Genomic DNA, 25334 nt, shown 5'->3' with positions numbered 1-25334 from the left:
AGCATGAAACCATAGACCTCTCTGTGAGCCAAACCAGGTACCCTGATACCGGCAAGTCTCATTTTAACAAGATACCCGCTTTGTCGCTTTCATACCATAAAATCTGCCGTGGTGTTTAAAAACTATTTTAAGTATAGACCATCGTTTGCCGTACAAAATACGGTTCAGGCAGCGACGAACAAACCTCACCCCCAAACAGAAATGTACTAAATACAAGCAGTCATTCCCAGCGGTCGCGCGCCCTCTTCTAACATTTGCAATCTGCTGATCCCGCCCCTCTCCTTTGTCCGCACCAATCGGGAGGCAGCGCTAGCGAAAGTTTCCTCCGAGAGACTACTGCGGGGAAGCGCCGCCCCCTTTGGTCTCGCGTTGCTGCGCGCGCACCCCCGATGCCTCCGTCCTCCTGCCATTGGTTCCTCCTCCTCCTCCTGCTGCCGTTGCTCCTCCTCCTGGTCTCCCTACCCCCCCTCCCCTCCCCTCACGCCCTGCCGTCCTGGCTGTTTCGGGTCACTCCTTCTTCCCGGCTGGGCAGGGAGGCCGGCCTGTAAGCACGGACCGGATGTGCCCGGGGAAACCCGGAGGTATGCTTCCCCTCCGGGCGCCCTGGACCCGTCATGGCGCTGAGGCCTGACTAGGGGGAAGATGAATAAGGGCTGGCTGGAGCTGGAGAGCGACCCCGGTGAGTGAAGGCGACCCTGCGAGCTCGAGCGGGAGGAGGAGGCGGGGGGGGGGGAGTTGGTCTCCGGGGGAGGGGGGGCAGCGGAGGGGCTTCCCGGGGGAGGGAGGGGCAGAGGGGGCGTGCGCGTGCGGCGGGGCACCAACCGACAGGGCGTGGCCCTGCGTGCAGCAGCCCCTTTACCGCCCTTCGGGCCCAGCGATCCCACTTCGGGAAGGAGCCGCTGTGCCAACGGGGGGCGAACCTCCGACCTGATCCCGAGTGGGGTGCCAGTCTCCCTGCTAAGTTACGCGGAGGTTTGCCGACGATTTGCCTGGGGGTGGGGAGGGGAGAGGAGGAAGGAAGGGAGAGGGAGCCCTGTTGTTATTGTTTGGAAATGTGTGGTTCCTGTCTTGGTGTTGTGCAATGGACTAAGGTGGGAAGGCTTGCTTCCCCAGACGATGATAACATGCTCCCGTAATTCAGACAAACGCTTGAATCCAGCCATTCGGTTTGATATTTGTCCCCCTTCCGAAGGAAATTGTGGATCACAATTAAGTGGACCGGCATTGTGTGTTTGAAACCCCAATACATTATCTATCTCCTGCGGGGCGCCTTGGTTTAGGCCCACCTGTCTATTTTATCCAAATGGAGATGTGAGAAGATAACCAGAGGCTTAATATTCAGTAGTGAAAATTGTTTTTAAAATGCATTTAAAAAATAGAATAGGATAGAATTTTTTCGTTCTTTATTAAAAAAATTTATACATTTTATTAAAACACAAATTCGACATTTACACAGCATACGACATATAAATAGCTTATCCTTTTAAAGCATTGTTTCATAGTGGTTTTCCATCTGATATTTTATACTTCTTCCCCTTTTTCTTAGTCTAATACTCTTTCTTTTTCCCCTCCTTCTCTTTTTCTTCTCTTCTCCTCTTTGCCCCTATAAAGATCTATATATTTTGATTATATCTTTACTGTTTTACATTTCTACATAGAATAGAATTTTTTATTGGCCAAGTGTGATTGGACACACAAGAAATTTGTCTTGGTGCATATGCTCTCAGTGTACATAAAAAGGTAAATAATATTTTCAAAGAATTTTTTTAAGAAAGCGCACAGATATTTTTTATTTGAAAATGGTGATCGGGATGGTTAGTCAAGACTGTTATTGGAAATAAACACTGTACATAGAAACAGCTCTATATTATGGTATTATAATAATCCCATAAGGTGAGTATATATCGCATTGGCAAAGCTTAAATGTTTATTATATTTCTCCACTGTCTTACACAAAGCATCTTATTTTCTTTTCAACGTAAGAGTCATATAAGACCCAACATCTGAGCTAGGCAGATTTGGATACTAATTTAGATCTGGTACAGCTGAGTGACTTTCTTCCTGACCTATGCTGAATTAACTCAGAAAGTAACCTGAGGATTATGTGGCAGATTCCTATTTTTTTCCCTGAGCCTATCCAATATTGACAATATAGAAATAGACAGCTCCCATGCCTCTGGTCATTCTCCTTTTCTACATCAGATTTGGCCATGATGTTGTGGATCTGAATCATTCTTCAAGCTGCGAAAGACATGACCTTAAATACTTTTTAAAAATAACATGAAATGATCTTGCTTTGGTAATATTTTGGTACCAGCTAGGCCCTCCTAAAACAATAACTCATATGCCACAAACATATTTCACTGTCTGGAATTAAGGTATTTGTTAGTACATATTCTAAATTGTGAAGATCTTGGAAGATCAAAAACTACAGGTAGTCCTCGATTTAGAATAGTTTATTTAGTGACTGTTCAAAGTTACAGCGGCACTGAAAAAGTGACTTGTGACCAGTTTTCACAAGACCATTGCAACATCTCTATGGTCACGTGATCAGAATTTGAACACTTGGCAACTGGCATGTATTTATGATGGTTGTAATGTCCATGGTCATGTGATCACCTTTTGCAACCTTCGGATAAGCAAAGTCAATGCGGAACTCAGATTCATTTAACAACCATATTACTAACTTAACATCTACATTGATTCACTTAACAACTGGGGCAAAAAAGGTCATACAATGGGGCAAAACTCACTTAATTGTCTCACTTAGTAACATCAATTTTGGGCTTAATTGTCATAAGTCAAGGACCACCTGTACACAAGAGAATTAAGTTATAAAGAAGCCAGGAACTAGTGAAATTCCCAAAACAGTGGTTCAGATAATCATAATGGCATACTATAAAATTTAAAAAGCACTAATCAATATAATTTTCTTAGAAATGACTGATTTCCATTCACTTTGAAAATGTCCCTGCACGTGTCTCTGCAAAGTGCTATAAATAGTATAACAATAATAAAGCTTCAGGTTTGGAAGATTTGTACATATATTTGATCTGATAAGATTTCTTATACATATTCAAATCAAGCTCCCATCCCATCATACATGCTGGCAATGAGGCAGAGCATCAGTTACATGGGAAACTGTTACTATTTTCTTGACTCTAGAGCAGTGAGGGCAAACCTTTTAGGCATCAAGTGCCCAAACTGCGCACGTGCGCATGTCCAAACAAAAAGATGCGCCCGCATGAACACGTGTCCATGCATGGACACGTGTGAACATGCACATGCACAAGCATACGCGCATGCACAGCAGAGACTCAAAGACCAGCTGGCCAGCGGGAGGTGGAGCATCCCAACACCGGCAGCGTGGCAAGAGGTAAAATCTTTTTCTTTCGTGAACTTCTGTTTCGTCGTTTGCAGGGAAACAAGTTCATGAAAGAAACGCCGTGGAGATCTGACCTGGGGCAACGGTGTACGTGCCAGCAGGGGGGGGGGGCTCTGCGTGCTACCTCCGGCACACGTACCATAGGTTCTCCATTATGGCTAGAGTATACATCAGTGATGGTTAACCTTTTCAGCACTGCGTGCCAAAACTAGAGCGTGTGCACATGCCAGAGCACCAGAACCCAGAAGAGAGCAGCTGGTCAGTGCGTATGTATGCGGCGGCCAGCTGCCTTTCCGGGTTCCATTGCACGCATGTGCACTGGCCAGCTGCTCTCTTCTGGGTTCATGCATGTGCATGCGCACCGGCCAGCTGGTCTTCATGCAAAAACCAGCTGGCTGGTGTTCATGCGCACACCGGAACCCAGAAGAGAGCAGCTGGCCAGCGCGCATGTGTGCTGGATCAGCTGGCTGGTGCACATGCACATGACATGACCAAGAAGAGCAGCTGGTGACGGCGCACGTGCCCACAGAGAGGGTTTTGCATGCCACCTCTGGCATGCTTGCCATAGGTCCATCATCACGGGCATACATCATCCTTTGTCCTTTTCCTTGCATGTTTAGGCTGCTTTTGAGATCAGGACTCACCACATAACCTGATATGACCTGAAAGCAGCCAAGTGGTTGTGTTAACTTTATTAATGTAGCCTGACTTAGGTGATACAGGAATTGCATCTGTCATGTTACAAAATGTGTGCTGCTCCACTATATAGGAGCTCACAAAAGAAATTCAGTATTTGTTTAACAGTCATTGTAGCCCGGCCCAATCCTTATGGACTCTGAGGGGAAAACAAAAAGATAAAAAGAAAGGAGGAATAACCGAATAAATACAAATTATTAATTTGTATTAATAAATATTAGTGAAGTATTGTGTCAGAACACCTCATACATTACCTTATGATAAGATGGGTGGCCAATAAATTTTATAAATATAAATAAATTAAGCTATTCTACAGGCCAAATGCCCACTGAAATAGCACTTCTTTGGCTAGTTTTGGAAATTCTAGTAGGATAGATACAGTGGAGAATATGTTATGTGTTGAAGTCTCTCATTTAAAAGGCTGGTTTTTAACCCTCATCCCAGGTACCTCACAAGAAAGGGGGGCTTGCATTACCTGCTTTTTAGGACCAGGTGATAAAATTAGGGGGGGAGGGCTAGCATTTTGTCAGTAATTGAAATATTTCTTGAGTTGTGTTTATCCCAGATAGTTATTTATCTACCTGGCCTTGATTATGCAGTGGGAAATGAATCAGAGCTTATTTAAATGTTTTTATGAAGATGTTCTGTAGAACATATAATTTTGATTTTGTATTGGTGCTTGCAGTAGATTGATTAGAGTGAATTATATGCCCAAAACTGTTTTTGTAATTAGTATTTTCCAATAATAACCTAATGATCTCCTCTCCTCTGGTCTCCCTCCCCCCTCCCCCCCCCCTTTTACAGGGCTCTTCACACTCTTAGTGGAGGATTTTGGTGAGTATAATTCATATGGTAGCATATTAATTACTTCTTGCTTTTTTTCTTTATATACTGACTCAAGATTTATGTTCATATAGGTGTTAAGGGAGTGCAAGTTGAAGAAATTTATGATCTACAGAGCAAATGCCAAGGGTAAGATTTTGGCTGTTATACTGACTAGAAAAAAGCTAAGTATCCTTCTGAAGTAATGACACAGTCCAAAATGTATGAATAATGATGAAGATATTGGAATGTATTGGAAATTGCTTCATTTCTGTCAATAAATGTCAGAAGTCTTCTGGAAATAGGCTGGAATATGATGTCTTAACAACATAGCAGTACTGATTGCAAAAAAGGGACACAATAAAGATGTAATAACTTTTAAAACTCTTCTTATAATGGTGCAATGGAATCACACTTATTTTGCGTTCAGATTTCATTTTTAAGATTAAATTGCTTACATCAATCCTGTTTTTACTTAAGACAGAACTAGAAATGTTCCAATCTTTTGTGCTTCAGTGTAAGATAGCTCTTTAATTATAAATAATTTTGACTGATTTTAAACAGTTTTTATTAAAAGATTTTACAAACATTTTTAAACAATACAAAAATATAAAAGAAGTAGGAAAATAAATTCTGAAAGCATAAAAGTAAAAGTGAAAGATAACAAAAAGGAACAAAAAAGAAAGATTTCTAAAGAAGCAACTCGTCATCATCTTTGCAGCAGATACAAATACAGCAATTACCATCTTTAACTTTCCAATGTTGCATGTCATGATTCCCTTTTTCTGATGGACAGACCTTTTTAATCAGTAAATTCCAAAACCATCAGTTCATTTTCATCTATTTTCAGCAAAGACTCCATGAAGAGTTTCCAGACTTTTATGAAAATAGTTTTAGTTCCCTCCTTAATCAAAGAAATCAGTGTAACCATTTCTACAACTCAGTGATCTTCACAATTCATTCCTCCATTATTGGTGTTTCTATTCTCTTCCATTTTTATGCATATAATAGCCTTGGTAAAGTTACATATATAAAATTGTCAGTGAGCCTCTTCTAGTTGATTATTTGTAAGTCCTAATGAGAAAAGGTCCAGTGTCATCTAAGTTCATTTTTGGAACTCTCTGCAACTCTCTGTAGTTGTATTCAATATCTTTTAACTTTTTTATAAGTAAAATGTTCCAATATGTTTTCCACTTTCTCAACATAATTAGAAGTACCTTTATACATCTTATATAATTTATCTGGTGTTACATTCCAACATCATTTTAAAAAAGCTTTCTTTCAAATTGTAAGACAGTGTACATTTCCAACTTTTGAACCACACACCCTTCCGTTGATCCATGTGAATATATATGCTATATATGTTCCTGTCCAACTATCTGGTATCTTTCCATTAACCAAAATAGAGTTCATGTCTTGCAAAAATAATAAAGGCGTATCTTCAAAATATTTATAATAGGACTCTGATATTCGATCTGAACTAGGGGCTCTATATTCATCTTTATAGCATCACACATTTCCTTTATTGTTATTGGTTCATTCATCATTTGTGTCTATGTATCTGTAATATTGGTAGATTTTGTTTCTTTATTCATCTGTCCTCAATGAAATTTCTTCTCTTTTACATAGCATTGCATTGTACTGATGACATTTTCTCTGAATACTTACATTATCAGTCAACATAGCTTCCCTTCCCTTTCTCAGCACCTCCCTTTTGGAATGTGGTTGCTCCTGAGATCCATATGGCTCCTCCACAATGGCTTTTTGGAAAGCCTTAAAGACCTAGCTGTTCTCCTAGGTGTTGGCAGCCCTGTTGGATATGTCTGTATGTGTGAGTGTTGGTCAAATTAATCAACAATCTTTCCCCCTTTTTTTTCTGTTTCATTTCTTATTTTGTCTTTGTTTTATAGTCAGTCACCTAGAGTCAGTCTGGAGTTAGGTGGCGCCTAAATTGAATAAAAAAAAACAAGCTAAAATGTTTTATATTATAATTCTAGAAACCCTCGCAAAGAAACCTCTTTGTGCTCTGAGAAGTTGCAGTTCAGTTATCTTAGTGCATTAGTCTGCCTAGCCCAGAAATTTCTCAGATGAATGTCTGACTAGAGAATTCTTGAATATTGCATATGTTTGTGAATAGACAATTATCCTTCAAAAGTAATGGATTACATCTTGCAAAATTGTTCTTTTCAGACCTGTCTATGGATTTATCTTCCTTTTCAAATGGATTGAAGAACGTCGGTCCCGACGGAAAGTTTCTACTTTGGTAGATGAGACATCAGTGATTGATGATGACATTGTCAACAACATGTTCTTTGCTCACCAGGTAAACTGATCTGAAGAAAGATGTTTTGCTAGACGGCTTGTTTTATGCTCTTAAGTGTCCTCTGAAATGGGAAGACTTTATAACTGGGGAATTGAATTTAAAAGTGTTATCCACATAATGCGTCATAAGCATTTTTGTTTTATATATAATATTTTTAACATTTTGTTGGGTTTACTTTTATTACCATATCTACTCAAAGAAAATTTGTTGATAGAATACTATATAAATTAATAAATAGTTCATTTTGGAGGCTTTGAAGTATTTACTTACTTTGTGGCTTAACAGAGTACAGCATTAACTGTTGTTTTTATTTTTGGTACTCATTCTGCTGCTTCTTGCTGGGAGGTCCTTGTGAGGTCCAGCAGTCATAATGTGTAGACTATTTAGCCATGACAACATCACATTGCCCAGAGTGCACCACGAGAAGGCCAGTCTATACATAAGAGACCAAGAATGTACATAATGTTTTTTGTATAGATAGGCTATTCTGCTGGATTGCCATAATTCTGTATTTCATCTAAATGTTCTTTTGCTTTGTAGCTGATTCCCAATTCTTGTGCCACACATGCATTGTTAAGTGTACTCCTGAATTGTAACAGTGTGGACCTGGGGCCAACGCTGAGCCGAATGAAAGAATTCACCAAAGGTTTTAGTCCAGAGGTAGGAAGGGAGAAAAAGTTAAGTGCTGTGTGTGTGTGTGTGTGTCTGTTGCTTATTGGGTAGTAATTCTGCATCTTACAGCACATTGAAAGGGCACCAAATTAGGGAAAGCTGGCTTTAAGTAATCCTTTTTGTAGACTTCACTTTGTCAGTATTGCTCTTGAAAAAGAAGGGTTTGGTGCATTAAAGATCAAAATTCTGAAATGAGGCTGCTAACTTGCTTGGAGAAATACAAATAATATTGGAGTAAATGACATTGCATTTAATTGGTTCAATTTCGCTAAATAAAAATGTACACAAAATTGTTTTAAAATTACCCTTAATCCTGAGACAGCAGTCCTCATGGCCACATGATATGACACAAATTAATTTGAAGGCTTTTGTTCCTTGTCTGTAAAATAGAGTAAGACAATTGGGATAGAGCATCTATTTAAGTCTACTAAAAAGAAGTCTATATCTGATTTTACAGAGTTTCCCATTATTTTATTTTTTTCTTGCACCTTCCCAGAGCAAAGGCTATGCCATTGGGAATGCCCCAGAACTGGCCAAGGCCCATAACAGCCATGCTAGGTAAGTGGGATGAGGGTAGAATATGTTTTTGCTACAATATAGACTACACTATGTCTACATAGATTTCTTTTTGAATCAGACCAGAACCCCGACATTTACCAGAAAAACAGAATGGAATTAGTGCTGTACGGACCATGGAGGCGTTTCATTTTGTCAGCTATGTTCCCATTAAAGGGCGGCTCTTTGAACTGGATGGCCTAAAAGTTTATCCCATTGATCATGGTAAGGAACCTTGTTGTCTTGGTTTAGCTTACAAGGAGCGCTGTGTCTCTCGTTTTGTTCTGGAATCAAATTGGGGTCATCAGTAGTTTGCTACAAGGAGTATAATAAAGTTGTGCCAAGATTTTAACCATTTGAATTTAAAAAATAGAGTGTGAGGCAGTTGGTTTGAGTCTGAAATAGGCTAATTTGATCCTTAGAAGTATTTTGTAGTTGCTTCTTCAACTACTGCTTCAAGCTTGCAATACTTTTGAAGTTGCTAACATTGTGCATTCTGCATTCAAAATGAGACATTTTGAATTTGAGGTGTTTTGTTTTGAAACATTTTGCCCACAACTGAAATATAGCAATATCCCAATTGATGAACATACTGATTTGGGAAAATAGATATGGGATAGTTTAGATGGTGGAGGAGAGGGAATTGTAATTATTCTATTCTTAGGTAATGTTCTGTAACATATATTAGGCTTTATTTGCATTAGAGTGGAAAGACGATATTCTTATGACCTTGTCTGTAGCATTAGGGAGAATAGGGCTGGAATGCTGATTAATATTTTGTTTTGTAATTTGAATGTATTTATTCGTGTTTTCTGTTCTGAGAAGCATAAGGTGGATAGTAATGTTTAAAAGAAAAACAATATCTAATCAGTTTAATTCGATCAACATCAATAGAATTATTGCTAAAATCATGTAAGAGCAGAGATATTTGTATTTGTATTTAATATTATTATTATTATTATTATTATTATTATTATTATTATTATTATTATTATTATTATTATTATTTTATTTATATACTGCCCTCTTCCCGAAGGACTCGGGGTGGTGTACAGCCAAAACTAAAACATAAATATACAATATCATAGTTAAAATTAATTAAAATCATTAAATAGTTTTGGCCGAATTTTAAAACCCAAAGTTAAAACCCAATTTAAAATCATTCAATTAGACAGCCCCTCCTGTCGAAACAGTAGGGTCTTGACGGCACAGCGAAAGACCCAGAGATCAGAGATGTTACGAATATCCGGGAGCAATTCATTCCAAAGGGCAAGGGCTCCGACAGAGAAGGCTCTCCTCCTGGGTGTCGCCAGCCGGCATAACTTGGCTGATGGCACCCTGAGGAGTCCCTCTCTGTGGGAGTGAACTGGTCGGTGGGAGGCTGTTGGTGGCAGAAGGCGGTCCCGTAGATATCCTGGTCCTATGCCATGGAGCGCTTTAAAGGTGGTAACCAACACCTTGGTTACCACCTTTAAAGCGCTCCATGGCATAGGACCAGGATACCACCTTAAATTTATATATATTTTATACAAATATATTTTGTATAAATATAATTTCCCTTTGTTAACTCATTGTGTGAGTTAGGTTAAAATAATTTCCTTCAGGGTTTGGTTTTCTTTTATTAATTGTCTTTAAAGCAGTACATATCTCAGATCAATAGCCAGATAACAAGGAAGAACCTACTCTGCAGTATGCAAGTCAGTTTAACGAATTGATCTATTAGTAGAAACATTTGGTCTGTATATTTCTATATTTGCCTTTTCTTTTATTTCCTTTTTCCAGGGCCCTGGGCAGACGATGAGGAATGGACAGACAAAGCCAGGAGAGTTATCATGGAGAGGATTGGACTTGCTACAGCAGGGTGAATGAACAGATCAATGCATTTTAGATTTATGTGAAAATTTGAGAGGAGTACTTGAGAAGTGATGAAGTGTTTTAGGTGTTTACTGAACAAAAATCTTCTTTCGGTTTCTGAAAAGTTCTGTGCTTGCACAAGAATTGAAAACCAAGCATTTTACAGGATTTATATATGCCACAGACTGTGATAGGTTGACGTGAGAGTGACAGAAGAAGAGATTTTTGTCACAATTACTTAGGGTTGGGATGCTTAATACCCACTGTTATTTCTCACAGGGAACCATATCATGACATCCGCTTTAACTTGATGGCTGTGGTACCCGACAGGAGAATGAAGTATGAATCTAAGCTACACATCTTAAAAGTGAACCGGCAAACTGTACTGGAAGCTTTGCAGCAGGTAAGAGAAGAGAAGATTAAAAGCCACATATCTTTTCTGATTACATCTAGCTTTTGAAAGAGACACAACAATTGGTTCAAGGTTGAGGATCAAGTTCTGAGTGCAGAATAGCTTTTCCAGAAAGAAACTGGAAGAAACTCACAGACGATGCAAATTGAGTTGATACTTTTTTAAATCTTTTTTCATTGTACTTTTTTCATCATGGTAACCTATTCTAGCCGCCTCCTCCTCCTCCTCCTCCTCCTCCTCCTCCTCCTCCTCCTCCTCCTCCTCCTCCTCCTCCTCCTTCTTCTTCTTCTTCTTCTTCTTCTTCTTCTTTTTGCTTTTCAATGATTCTTAGATTGTGCCTCAGTAGCATTGCTTTTCGTCATAAATGGCCTATGATTTAGAAACATATATTAACAAAAAGAAGAAAGCCCAAATATTAGGAGCGGGCATGAAAATGGAAAAGGCTTATGCTAGATGGATGGGTTATTTTGTATTTGCCTTTGAAATCAGAACTGTTTGGAAATAATATATGGAGTCAAAATCTTTAGTGTACTAAAACCACTTTTTGTCCAGACGCACTGATGGTTTATGAAAGGATCTTTGGAAGTGGCTATTTGCTATTAGTTAATTTTTATAATAGCTATTTATTGGTGGAGTGTTTTCTTCATATTATTTTATATTGTGAGATAGTGCAGAAATAGCATTTTACAGTTAATGTTTTACTTTTTTGATTTTTGTAAGTTGGTCTTAGTTTCTGAGGATTTGGCAACATGCACATTTACTCATAATCTCACCCTCTTTTCCCACATATAATGAGTGTATCATTGGAAGCTGTGTTGATACATAGGAAGCATTTTTTGGTTTTTTTGTGAATTTTATTACCATTATTTCTATGTAAGCTTATCCGAGTGACTCAACCTGAACTGGTGCATGCCCAGAAATCTCAAGAGCTCCAGACTCCTGAGGAGCCCAGGTCATCTAATAGCAAGAGCTCCACCCCACTGGAAGCAGGAAGAACACAGTTAATTCCAGAGAGCTCCCAGGCAGGTATGGAACACTGAATATTTAAAAAATAAGATAGCTACTAGGAATGTAGGGTTTTATTTGACCAATATGCATCCTGGGTATGATTTTAAAGTATCCTTGAGCAACTCACAATCTATAGCTTGTGTTTTTGGAAATAAGGAAAATCGAGATTCTATTGATGGCCAGACATGATCCCTGAATAAGGTTTTTGCATCCCAAAGTCAATTGTAAAGGAACAATTTTGTCAGTGTAATCTACTCTAAACTTGACTTCCCAAAGAAAGTCCTTGTGGCCCTGAACTTAATGCAATTGGGATTCTAGTAGTTAGGCAGCTGTAGACAAGTGAGACATTTATTCCTTTGGATGAAGGTATGAAGATTTAGAAAATGGGTTCTCTGTGAAGATGGAAGTATCCCAAATATACTGCCTGAAAATGTGCAGCTTGAAAGTTAATGCATGTGCATTTTACAGAGGTTACTGAGGATTCTAGAGCCCAGGACTTGCCTGTCTCAACCCAGAGCCCTCCAAGCAAGGCAAAGCTGAGCACCAAACCACATGTGAGCAGCATAAATGGGGCCCTATCAGCCCCCAACCCCATTGTGCAAAGGCTGCCAGCTTTCTTGGATAACCACAACTATGCCAAGTCACCCATGCAGGTGGGATTTTGGACAAAATGTTATCTTTTCTGCCTTATATGCCACAAACTATATAAATTAAGCTCATCTGGCTCTTTCCAGAGCAGATTGTTGCACTTGTTGGGCAAGAATTTTTTATATTGTTCTGTTTTTATCTTGGATGTTTTTATCATTAAATAGCTGGGAATCATTTTTTTAACCTAGCAGTATGAAGCATGTTAAATACATGTTGTATGTTGAATTTCTACTCACCTGTCTGTTTATTAAATTTACATGCTACCCACTTCACTGTCAAATGACTCTGGGTGGCTTACAACATCATAAAAACCGCAATATAAAAGAATTAAAATATTAAAGCATTGAAAACATCTAACATTAAAATTTAACAGCTTATAGTTCTATTTGATGAATTTTTGATTAACAATGCCTATGCATTTTTAAATCTTGTCTTCATTTGTAAATTATCATCATTGGAATGTTTAACCTAGCCTTTTTGATATCTTCTTCCCAGACGTCTTTATCAGAATTTACTAGATTTTATTAAGTCCCACTGAGTAGAGTGCAAAGTAGAGTGTAAAAAGTATAACCAGTAAGCATCAACATTGTGGCTGTCAGATTCCTCAGTGTTGATGGGATGAAATTTTTACTTCTGTTTTGTGTTTTTGACAAATACTAAGGATTTAAGGAGCACAACTTAAGTCTTGCAGTGTATTTTTTGTTAAAAAGAGCTATAACCTTTGAAAACTCTCACGTTCACATTTCTTCTGCTGTTGAAAAGAACTAGATGTTGATGATGGTTTGGAATTTAGCTGTTTCAAAATCTCACTCAAAAATAAATTTTTATAATAACATAGAAAATGAATCTTCCCACTGGCAGTATTCTTGGGTATGCCATGCAAACCAGTGCATCTTGTGTTTCCCTGTAAAAGCAATTAAATGTAGCCATCTCACCTTTCTGCTTCTTTCATGAACGCAGATTAATATTTGAACACTTTTCCAGTGAAGAAAAGACTTAAAGGAATAACTGCTGTTTTGCATATGCTACTCAATGTATAATCCTTCTTAAATTGAGTAAAAATCACAAAAATGACCGCTATTGGTTTAAGGGAAAGTCCATTGTCAAGAAATTTCCTGGGATATTGTACAAAAACGGTAGTTTTCAAAAGGCAACTGGACTCTATTCTTTTTTTTTCCTTGAAAATATTTCACTTCTCATACAAAAAGTTGGATGATGGAGATATAGACATTTACAAAAAGCCATATTGTTTTACACCCTTTCTACTTAGCAAATAAGAGAGATTAAACTATTTTGGATATCTCTGCATCTCTGAAGGGATTTTCATAGTGTGCACTGTTGTTTTCTTTCTCTAATTCAGACTTGTATTTTGGTGAGTCACAAGTACCATTTGAGCAGGAGAAATAATTATTTCTTCAAGTATTTTTGGTTGTTTTTAAAGATGAACTTTGGAGGACCAGAGATCTTCTTAGATACTAACCTTATCTGAAGACATCTGGATGATTGTATTTCAGGAGGAAGAGGACCTTGCAGCAGGAGTGGGCCGAAGCCGAGTCCCAGTCCCGCAGCACCAGCAATATTCTGATGATGAAGATGACTATGATGATGACGAGGATGAGGAAGTGTGTAATACCAATCCTGCCATCAGGTAATGGCCTGATGGTCTCCAGTAGTTACTCAGTCTGCCGTTTCATCTTGGGAGTTCCTCACTTCCAGTTCTTGAAAAATATTATAGCATTTATAGTAGCACTATATAGGGCTGCATGAGAAAGAAAGCTGTTTTGAATCTTAGCTGTGAGATGAGGCCCATGTCTTTGTGGAAAGAGAGTTTCACAAAAAAAGAGTATTAATATGGAGCAAGATTTATGTGGGTGAGTCAATCCTATTTGTAAATCATCAGTTTGGAGAGCTATATATGTATTAGAAGCAAGGAACTGTCCATTGTCTAATCTGGAAAACATTAAAAGTACAATTGCATGATCTTTTTTAAAAATCCATGAGAATTTGATACATGGCTGGAAAGGGAAATGGCAATAGATGTACAAATTGGGGATGTTGAATGACATTTGTGGACTGTTTTCATAATGGAATGTTTGATCTTCAGATATTAGAAACAAAAAAAGCAGAGACAAACTATTTTAGCAGCACTGGTAATTACAAAAATATATAAATGAAATCACAGAAATAAAATATGTATAAATACTGCAATGTTACAATAACATATCTTAATGCTATATAATATTTATTTTACCTTTTTAAAATTGAGATTGATATAAAAAAACATAATGGATGTAATGTAAACCTTTCCACTTGTTTTGATTGCTACTACTAACTATAACCTTCTCCACTTAATCCCCCCCCCCCCGTGGCTTTGGACAGTTATAAGAGGAAGGGCCTGGTGAAACAGGAGCACCTGATGGGGAGCGGAGACGCCCAGCTTTCTATGCTGCAGCCCAACACCATCAATGTCCTTGCGGAAAAGCTGAAAGAAACTCAGAAGGACCTCTCCATTCCCTTGTCTATTAAGACTAGCAGTGGAGGCACAGCAGTAGCTGTTGTTGCCCACTCTCAACCATCTCCCACACCCAGCAATGAAAGCACAGACACTGCCTCAGAGATCGGGAGTGCCTTCAATTCCCCTCTTCGCTCTCCCATCCGATCAGCCAATCCCACTCGCCCTTCCAGTCCTGTCACTTCACATATCTCCAAGGTGCTTTTTGGGGAGGAAGACAGCTTGCTCCGTATAGACTGTATACGCTACAATCGGGCTGTGAGAGATTTGGGTCCCATCATCAGTACGGGTTTGCTGCACCTCACAGAGGAGGGAGTTTTCTGCCCTCTTACTGTCACAGGTATGTTTCAAGAGAAATAGTTAACTATTTTCTTACTCTTATGTGGGTCCTCTTCTTTGCTTGTTGGGCAGTTGAGGGGTCTGTTTGGAGGACTCTGGTGATTAGCAGGAAGAACAGTAACAATGTGGAAGGGCTTTTAAATTTGGATTTCAAAGTTTTTTTGGTTCCTCCTAATTTACAACTTTAAACAGAACTTAAGGCAATGAAGGCCTGTGCTGTTTGTACTCAAAAGGGCTTCTAACAAAAAAAAGACAGTAGGTAAGATGAGCATCATATTATATTTCTGCATTATGTTTGGACCTAGTAAAGGACTCAACTAGGATAATGGTGTTCTGGAGGACTTGCCCAATTTCCAGCGAGTGATTACTCAACTATATTTCAACCATTATTTACGTGCAGGCAAGTTTCTTGGCCAGACATTTTGTGAATGTATTTATAGCCTGTTTGCAATATTCCAAACATGCCCAAGGTTCAAAAAATAGTCGCATTTCTGGTCTAAATCATACATCACCTGTTGGTAAGATAACTTGCTAAGATTATTTTTCATTTTGCTTCCAAGTGTGACTTCTTTTGCTTTTCAAAGCAGATTTATAGAATCGTGCATATAGAATTCAACGGATAAACCCATTGGAGGAAATTACCCTTGCCTCTGAGTTTTTGTGAATAATAGAAAGCACATAATTATGAACAATCCTGACAGAAAAATTCAGTGTGTGCTCTGAATGGGAGCTCCTCTGCTGAGTTACCTACTTTTCTAACATTGGTTTATAAATGAAATGTTGCTTTTGTTACGGGATTCTGGTCTAAGAACATGCATTGCTCATCTTAGAAAGAAAATATTATTTATTCTTCCACAGTACTCAAAATGTAAAAGAAGATAACATTGTATTTAATAATTCCTCTTTTGGTTTTCCCAGAGAGTACAAAAAACACACCTCCATCTAGCAAATCGAATGAAGAGGTTCAGATTATTGTAAAAGGAGAAACGGTGGACTCTAATGAGCCACGTGACAGCAAGGAGAAGGCTGGCATTGGCCGGTCTACTGATCCCCCTGCTGGGGAAAAATATGTTCCTAAAGTAAGTTACTTTTGACCTAAAGCAATTCTGTGATGGCAGAAAGTACTTTCCGGTGGTATTTGCCTAGATTTGGTTGCATTGGCTGGATCTTGTTCATAAGTATGTGACACTAAGCTTGACAGGAATCTGCTTTTTCTTGAGTCTTATCTGAACCTCATAGAAAATGCATGGAAAAGGGACTGTTTTGGCAGAGGGACAAAGTCATCACTTATCAGTCTGGTCACGTTATTGTAAAACATAATTGTAGATACTAGAGATGTTTTTAAACAACAGCTGCCTCTTCTCTGGGTTCAGTGCTTGAATCATGCAGAGAGAAGGGACGTCCAGGTGTCTTTATGCTTTTGCAGTGCTATAGAGGTGAGGCTTGCACAGCCCCTGCTAATCCCATGTTCTTCTGATGCTATCCCTATGCAGAAAAGATTCTGAATGCAGTTGACTAGGCATCTTTTACAAAACAATACAATAACAAAAGGTTGTTATTGTTAAGAGTGACAAAGCACAGTAGCCGGGAACCTGAATTATAGTGATAGCTCTTTAAACAAAAATTAAGAATGGAGAAAATGCTGTTCTTGACAGGGTTTTTTTCTCCATATCAGTCTGCATACTGAGAAAAGTGCCAATAGAAAATCTGAAGTGGCATCAAGATAGTGTTTATTTTTGCTGCAAGAATTTTTGAGCACTATTTAATGTATGCTTACGTCAAGGTAATTTAAAATGATTTTTTTTCTCCTTTAATTTCCCATCTTGTGTTACTTTATTTATTGACTCTGTGGTTGTTCCCTGTTGGGTACTTTGGGATTGTAGAAGCTTTTTTATTAAAAAAATAGATTAGTTAGAGGATGATCTACTCTTAGAATAAACTTATACTGAGATATTGCTAGTGCTCTAAGCTGATTATGAGGTACTGCTGTGCCATTAGCATTAGTGAGCCATTCTGCTTATACTGCTACTGTTTTGTTTTGACAGGAGCTCCTGGCGTTGCTTAAGTGTGTGGAGGCTGAAATTGCAAACTATGAGGCCTGTTTAAAGGAGGAAGTAGAGAAAAGAAAGAAATTCAAGGTAGCTAGTAGAGAATATTGTGGTGGTGTTATTTTTTATAGTCATCCTCTTTCATAGATTCTTGGTGGCTTACAAATATAAATGCCAAACAATAAAAACTGTTAATATTTGATAAGATAATTATTCTTTCAGATTGAATTCAGTTCTTGATGGGTACATAGACAAATTCATCTAGTTTTTATAGAAGTAGTTCGCTTTTCCAGGATGTGTTTTTGACTTCAAGCCTAGTACTGGGGTTTCCTGGTAGTCTCCTATTCAGGTTTCAGGCAGATCTGAGTCTGCTCAGGTTTGTTCAATTCTAGTCAAATTGTAGATTCAGTTGAGGATTATGTCTTGGTAGATTGACCTAATATTCTGATATGAAAACAAATTAGAGTAAATCTTAGTCCAGCAAAGTCTGTTTTCTTTTTAACCTTGCTAAGTATGGATTACAACATTTAAGCTTCTTACCTGAAGCTGGAAATCCCATTGTCGTTCAATTATTACATAAGGAGCAAAATGTTGAGAACACGAAGAGAGTTTTTTTTGGTTTAGTTTACTATTGAGATTAAGTTTTGGAATACTATAAATTTTTTTAATGGTCTTGAATCTTGTTCACAAGCCAAAATATAAGTGTTGGCATTTTTTTCCCTCTTATTTGTTTCAATACTGCTGTTGAACAGATCCTTTGTTTTCCCTTTTCTAACTTTCTTAGATTGATGATCAGAGAAGAACTCACAATTATGATGAATTTATATGTACTTTTATCTCCATGTTGGCACAAGAAGGTGAGAGGAATTTGATTGAAAGAGCTTTTCTTTGCACTGTGTTAGAAAAGGATAAATTCAGAGGTTGATAAACAGCACAAAACAGCAACCTTTTGCTACGAATCAGAGGTAGATTTATTTTTCTAGCACAAATAGCAATAAAGAGTATTTATAATCTGTCTTTCCCACGTATAAGTGTTCGTAAATCTTGATGTCTTGCTAAATTCCAAATAATAGTGATAGCTGTAACATAGTGTTGAAAGTTTGAAACTATCACACTAAAACACAGCAGTAATTAGATAGGCCCAGGCTAAAGGAGTTTGTGATCTGGATTCTAAATTATTATCTTCTGCTGTAGTTTTTATAGTCATTTATAAAAATGAGTGAACACTTAGTATTTTCTATTGAGTCCAATATACATAAAATATGTTTTAAGATGCTGGAAGGATTAATTTCAATATTTAGATATTCAATATCAGTAGAGCAAGTTTTCCATGAATAATCTAAATAAAACTATCTTACAAGTGAACAATTTTTAAAAACAGGTTGCAAGTGAGATTTTGACCAGTCTTGTGAGTAATATATATTATGATTGGTCAATACAATAATTTTTCCCACCTGCTTCTATTAAAATTTAAATCCAAATATGTATGTTTATGATTCTGGCTATCTTACATTGTTATTTCCTAGTGATCTGGAATCTTTTATATCTGTAAATGTGGAATCTTAAACTAGCAAGCCTTCTTCACTAGTATAACTTTTCCCAGATATTTATTGGTAACTAAAAGGGAAAGTTCATAGAAGGAAGGAAGGAAGGAACCTTTTGGCACTTCAAAATTAATATTTATTAAGGCATAGCCATTAGAGAATTTGAGCTGAGAAAGCTTTTATTCCATAAAAGTTTAATGCCACAATAAATCTGGTTAAGGAGCCATATGATCCCTTTTTGTGTTTCCATAACAGGAATGCAATCTTCTGGACTTCTATATTTTAAAATGTTGAAAGGGAAGCAAGATTTGCTTCTATTTGGCTAATCTTACACACTGTCATCTTGCAGGAATGTTGCCTAGTCTTGTTGAACAAAACATCTCTGTTCGTAGAAGGCAAGGGGTCAGCATTGGGCGTCTCCACAAGCAGCGAAAGCCCGACCGACGGAAACGTTCCAGGCCATATAAAGCTAAACGCCAATAGTCTCAACCTTTGGACAGGACTCAATATCCTCTGCTTGCCTCTCTGACAATGTGGTGCATATACTTCATGTACTTCTTCACCAACCAGAGAGTGCTCAGGACAGAGCTTTGCACTGAAATTGTCTTCATGTGATCAGTATTGGTGTGACTACGTCTACCTGTGTTCAGCTGGATTTTAGACATTGCTCCAGTGGTTTACCATTTGGGCATCCAAAGATAAAGTTTCCCTCCAGAGGTGGATGTGAGAAGCATAAAGAGTAGGACCATTTGAGTGATTGGCTGACACTGCACTTGAATATGTTACTTAGCAACCTAAACCAATATGCAGTGCATCTTGCAGTAGTAAATGGCAGTCTTCAGAGGTTTTACTTAAATATTGCTTAAAAAGAAATAAGTAAAATCTTTACAGTTTTGTAGAAGTGCATTTCGGTTAAGTTGATGCATTGTTTAGTTCAGAGAGAGTCAGAATGTGCTATATCCTCGGGATCAGCTATTTCCAGGGGAACAAATATCTGCATTACATCTTTAAGTGTGTGTGTGTTTCCTGAATCAAGTTCATCACTATCATTTTCAGGTACCGATGACCCTCATTCTATTGAACTATACATCAGGCTCCCTTCAAATCCTAACTGGTCTTCAAATCCTGCTAATTTTTCTCTTGCTTCCACCCCGCCCTCCAAAACTGGTGCTGATGCAGAGAGGAGAATTTCCTTTATGGGTTTTATATATCGAGAATAAGGTCTTTTGGTGTGAGGGTATTTTTGTTCATCTGTAACAGCATGTAGGCCTTGCAGTCTGGAAGCTACTTTCTTTCTCCTTTTTTTTTTTTTTTTGTATGTATGTATGGAAGTTCTGCACACACCATGTTTCAAACCGTGAAATTAACTTATTTTTTTAGATTTTCTTTGGCAGTTGCTTCTTTTTACTCAAATCCCTATTACATTTTTAGGAAATCAAACAATGTGTGGAGAGACAAAGTGGCTGGGTGCTACAAATTGCCAAATGAAAATACTGAAAGATATTCCCCCCCCCCCCCCCCGCTCCAAATCCCTTTTTTTATAGTAAACTCTTAGGACCAACATTTTGAAAGAGATCAGGATAAAGTGCTTCAATTGGGATATTAATCATTGTTTGGTTTTTTTTTTTTCATGTTTACATTTCAGGGGGAAATGGAAAGATTCTATAGCAAAATAATCCCTATACTTAATGTAATCTACAATCAAGAAGTGGAATGGTGAACTTTGCAGTTGTTTATGGTGTGAGGATAGGGGAAATGTAGAGCAGAAAGGGCTGGAGGTCCTGTGTTGGGATGACCAAGACAGCGAAGGATGTATATCTGTGCCGTAGTAATTTAGCCTAATACGTTTACGTGGAGCCCTTCCAGCTCACTTGAAAGGGGTGGAGGACCTCTGCAGATTGTAGGTCCTCTGACAAGATAGGGTACGAAGTAATAATTTTGCATTACTGAGTAAATGGTACCCCTTTCCTATTGATTATGGCTCAGGTTGGAGCATCTGGCTTATTACTCTGCAAAAGTATAGATGATATTTGGCCAGCAGGATCAGGTTATCATCTGCCTTTGTCTTCCAGAGTCGCCTCAGCACTTCTCATTCCAGTCCATTTACAGTCTCTTAATTGCAGTGTAATCAGTTATCTACCTAGCTGCTCCTAAGACAAGTGTTGTTACCAGCTTCTCCTTATTTACATGGCTTTATCTTTGTCCTGTAAGAACAGTCCTTTGTCAATTCAGCAGATTTATAAATGTTTTTAAGCTTTTGGCAGAATGATAGCAAATTTGCATTAAATTATGCTAGCTGATGGCCAGAGGAACCTTGCAAATTGTTTTTGGAAGAACAGTTTAATGCTTCCTCTGCAACTTTTATTCCATGAATATGTACAGTTGAGTCTCTTAGTATAGATATTAAAATCATCATGAGATTCAAAAGAAGATCAATGTGAAAAAGGAATAGTTCCTGAGAAAATGGTGAAATATATTTGCTTTCTTTGCAAATATGTACAGTGCCTGACTGTAAAATTATTATTTTTTATTTGTTGACAGAATCGCCTGTCTCTTGCATTGTCAAGTGCTTGTAAATATATCAGTTCTGTTAAAAATAAAATGTATCTCTAGCCTTCTGGAGATGGCTGTATAATGGAATCCGTACACCAGAAAAGATGTACAAATAGCTCTGTAACAAACTGGAATTTGGGGTAACATTTCTGAATAAGAAATTACCTTCAGTGTGAAAATCTAACAGCACAAAACTAGGCAAGGGGTGATGTTTGAACTGCTGATGAACTTGGCATTGGCTATTCTATACATCTGAGAGAACAGTACACCATGCCAGTGCTGTATGTCAATCTTGTGTTCTTTAATTGCAGTATCTAATTTTGTAATTTTTGGGATTCTGCTATGGAGACTGAGAATAATTTGGTCAAGAACATACTAAATTAGTCCTGTAAGATCATTTATGTGATCTATATTGGCTTATAACACAAACATAATTTTTATTATTATACACCTTAATTGTGTAATAGGATGTACTTGTTTTTTTCCTTGATTGCAATTTATAGGCTACATTAAAAAAGAACTGAATGGGATATATTAAGAAAACAGCACCATGCAGTGGTGAAATTTAAAAAAAAATGATTTTAATGTAAATTTAAATGAAAAGATACACATTATGTATATTTATTTAAGTCCTTGTAATTATTTATCTCATTTTAGTCAGTTCTGTGCTTCCTTCAGATCAGGCTTCAAGATATGAATCCAGTCTTAAACAGCTTGTAAACAACTTCCAATTTTTCTGTTGTATTGGACTGTTCTTTTATTGTTAGTGCCTAGAAGTCCAAGGCACAGATCAAGGCAACTCCCCGTTTAATCCAGTGCCTCTGAGATTTACTGGTAGGTATTTCTACAGCAATCACGTAATTAGTTGAATGACCTGTTGTTGATAGTGTCCCTGGCAAAGAGAATATTAAAGTTAATGCTGTATTGTGGCATAGGGAGGGCTTCTTTTGCCTTTGATGTTAAAGTGAGAATTAGTTAAAAACAATCCCATATCCTACATTTCAAAAGTTTTCTTTTTCTTGTTGGTGTTTGGAGGCCTGTACTTGAAGACAGAGAATCTTTCACTCATAGTTAGCAGGCCTCACAGGCACCTCCCAGTTGTTCCTGCTTTGAACCTGGTTGAGACTCATCCCCTTCTTTCATTACTCTTTACTTACCTTGAAAAAAGCCCCACCTTTCATTTTTCTTCTGGTGGTTCCTCTACAAGGATGAATTATGGACCCATTCCAAAATGAAGGTTTTTAACCACATCAGACTATCAAAGCCAGCAGAAAAAAAACCAGCTGGTAACATTCCTGCCTCAGTGCCAATGTAGTGGCCTGATAAGGAAAAACCAACAAGCGTATCCATTGAACCTGGTTAAATGCATCCAGAAGAGGCTTTTTCTTCCCAGGATTCTTAGATAGTGAAATGCAGTCAGGCAGCTTATAGGATCACTGGTCCAAATGAGCTTATCAAATGGATGTCATTCCCTATCCTATCCCCCAAAGCACATCAATCCTGCTATCTCAAGTAGGGAAGACAATTCTGAATAGGAAGACCTAACTATATTTAGGTACCATTTTCTCATACGCCTACTGGCCACCAGGGGGGGCTTATACCGTGCACAGGACAGAGGAATAAAATGCACTTAAGTCTGGATCTGTGGATTTGGGCTAGAGTAGGAAAAGGCTTTACCATTTTCTGCCCTTAATGGTCAATTACACTGACGATTGATCAGATGTTGGTAGCAAAGAATATAAGAATATGAAAAAGATTGGTTCTGTGAACACAAAAGCAATACAGAGAACACGTGGATTAATAGACCTTAATTTAGATGACTTCATTTTCTAAAATAGTTTTGGATTTGTATTCTAAAGCTGTACCAAATTCTCAGCATTTTCAAATCCATAAGCACTTTGCTGTTTAAGCAAAAAAAGAGGAACGTAGGAAAGTATCCATCTTATTTACTTGAAAGTAAAGACTAAATGGAACAAAATTAAACAATATCTTCATTATACTGTACAAAATATAGTCTGGTATATTGATATCATACTAGATACTGTTGTTTAGAAATTACAAATGACTGAGTTGCTAAGAGTTGTTACCATAGCCTCTAGAATAAACTTGGTTAAAGCCAAAATTTAAATATGCACTACATTTTCATCATACTACTTCCCTTCTAGAGCAAACACTTCTGCAGAGCTCAATAAAAAAGTTAAGAAATACTATACTATAAATACTTTTATAAACAATTCTTGCTTCCTCCATTTCCATATACCGGTGATGGCAAACCTTTTGGACTAGGCATGTAAAAGAAAATTAGAAAATGCCTAACTTGATGGCCTTTGGTCATTGCCTTGGTTACTCAGTTCAAAGAATGAAATCCAATTGTCAAATCTCTTCAACGTATACATTGACTGGAAATCATACCACCTAATATCTATGGAGATTCTCAGTTATCTAGGTCATGGTTGTCCCAAAGGTGCTTTTTCAAGAGGCAACTGGACTTCCTTTTTTTTTTTCTTTGAAGACGTTTCACTTCTCATCTGAGAAGCTAAGAGAGATTGGCTGGCTCAAGGTCTTCCAGCTGGCTTTATGCCTAAGGTGTAGGACTAAAACTCAAAATTTCCTGATTTCTAGTCTGTTACCTTAATCATCACAGCAAACTCAGCGGCGAAATCCAACCGGACCTATTCAGCTCACACAAACTGGTAGGGCCGGCGCGGGAGACTCCACCCACCCTCTGAGACGTCATTACGTCCCATTTTTGACCTGTGCATGTGCAGAAGGCTCTGCACATGCGCAGATAACGCGTGCGCTCCCATTTCTGAACCAGTAGTGAAGGTACCCTTTCCCCCCCGAAAATAAGATATCCCCTGATAATAAGCCCAATCGGGCTTTTGAGCGCATACGCTAAAATAAGCCTCCCCCTGAAAATAAGCCCTCCCCAAAAATATTTAAACACAGAACTGGAAATCAGGTAAGACGGCAAGAAGAGCCCCATCTTGCTCCATTCACCCCAAAATAATAAGACCTCCCTGAAAATAAAGCCAAGCGCTTATTTCGGGGTTCAAAAAAATATAAGACAGGGTCTTATTTTCGGGGAAATACGGTAAGTGCATTCCACTGCTGAGCAAACTGGCTCTGACTGAATTACCTTGGGCCAGCAAAATGTGACATTTGCATCTGCCAAAAAATTATACAATGTCTTAATTTACTCATTTACAGAGTCTGAGAGCAGAGGCTCTAAATATGGTTTAATTTTCTAGATCCAAAGGACTCCTTTATAGATTTCTTCCTTTTCCTATTAATACTAAAGTTTGAGGATGGCCAGAGCAAACTTAATTATGGATTAAAACATGGATTTTAAAATCCAGGATGAGCAAATCTGAATTGATAGGAAATACTTTTGTATTTTTCAAAATAACTCAGTTATGCTAACAATATAGTTCCTCTTCCAAAAAAGTAGCAGAGATTTTTTTATAGATTTCAGGAATGCATTCTATATTTAATCTACCCTAAACCTTCATACACGATTGTGGTATAAATCAGTTATATTCTGACTACTAAACAGTACCCAATATATATTACAGACCATCAGGATGGGTTCATGCAACACATTAAGTCCTAAACCTTTACGACAAATTGACAAGACAAATTAAAAAAGACTTAGAAATTTGGAAAAAACTACAACTATCTCTTTTGGGAAAGATCGCTTCAATTAAAATGAATGTCCTACCTAGAATTCTATATTTATTTCAAGTGATCCCAATAAAACCGAGGAAGAATTTCTTTAAGGATTTCAATAAATTAATAGCTGACTACATCTGGCAAGGGAAGAAAGCAAGAATTAAAATAAAACACAAGATACAAGAGAAAGGAAGACTAGCACTACCGGACTGGGAAACATACTATAAAGCATCAGCACTGATTTGGATTAAGGAATGGATGGAACTTAAAAATAAAAGATTACTAAATTTA

General features: G+C 37.8%; 2 protein-coding genes across 3 annotated transcripts in view; one reads left to right on the top strand and one right to left on the bottom strand.

Annotated features, from left to right (window-relative positions):
* The first annotated feature begins 501 nt into the window (after window positions 1–501).
* On the top strand, window positions 502–21432 carry BAP1 (BRCA1 associated deubiquitinase 1). Of its 2 annotated transcripts, none has more exons than XM_070937059.1 (17): window positions 502–679; window positions 4886–4915; window positions 4999–5053; window positions 7094–7226; window positions 7767–7886; window positions 8395–8456; window positions 8536–8678; window positions 10236–10314; window positions 10587–10710; window positions 11598–11745; window positions 12196–12380; window positions 13890–14023; window positions 14755–15227; window positions 16145–16305; window positions 17272–17364; window positions 18059–18131; window positions 19168–21432. In XM_070937059.1, exons 1-17 carry the CDS (start codon window positions 643–645, stop codon window positions 19299–19301), a joined length of 2184 nt encoding a protein of 727 aa, XP_070793160.1. In that variant the 5' UTR covers window positions 502–642; the 3' UTR covers window positions 19302–21432. The 2 variants fall into 2 exon arrangements, with proteins under 2 accessions (XP_070793160.1, XP_070793161.1); XM_070937060.1 differs by lacking the exon at window positions 19168–21432 and adding an exon at window positions 19074–19158.
* Window positions 21433–22141: 709 nt separating this feature from the next.
* Window positions 22142–25334, bottom strand: part of DNAH1 (dynein axonemal heavy chain 1) — a 163992-nt gene continuing 160799 nt past the window's right edge. Inside the window, exon 78 of the mRNA XM_070933699.1 lies at window positions 22142–22263. Coding sequence (XP_070789800.1) covers window positions 22142–22263 — 122 coding nt within the window. The remainder of the gene's footprint in view (window positions 22264–25334) is intronic.

Source organism: Pituophis catenifer, unplaced genomic scaffold, assembly GCF_029215685.1.
Source record: "Pituophis catenifer annectens isolate HBS135680 unplaced genomic scaffold, rPitCat1.0.hap2 SCAF_2, whole genome shotgun sequence".
NCBI lineage: Eukaryota > Metazoa > Chordata > Lepidosauria > Squamata > Colubridae > Pituophis > Pituophis catenifer.
Note: the sequence above shows the minus strand (reverse complement) of the source record. Positions and strands in the feature narration are given on the sequence as shown.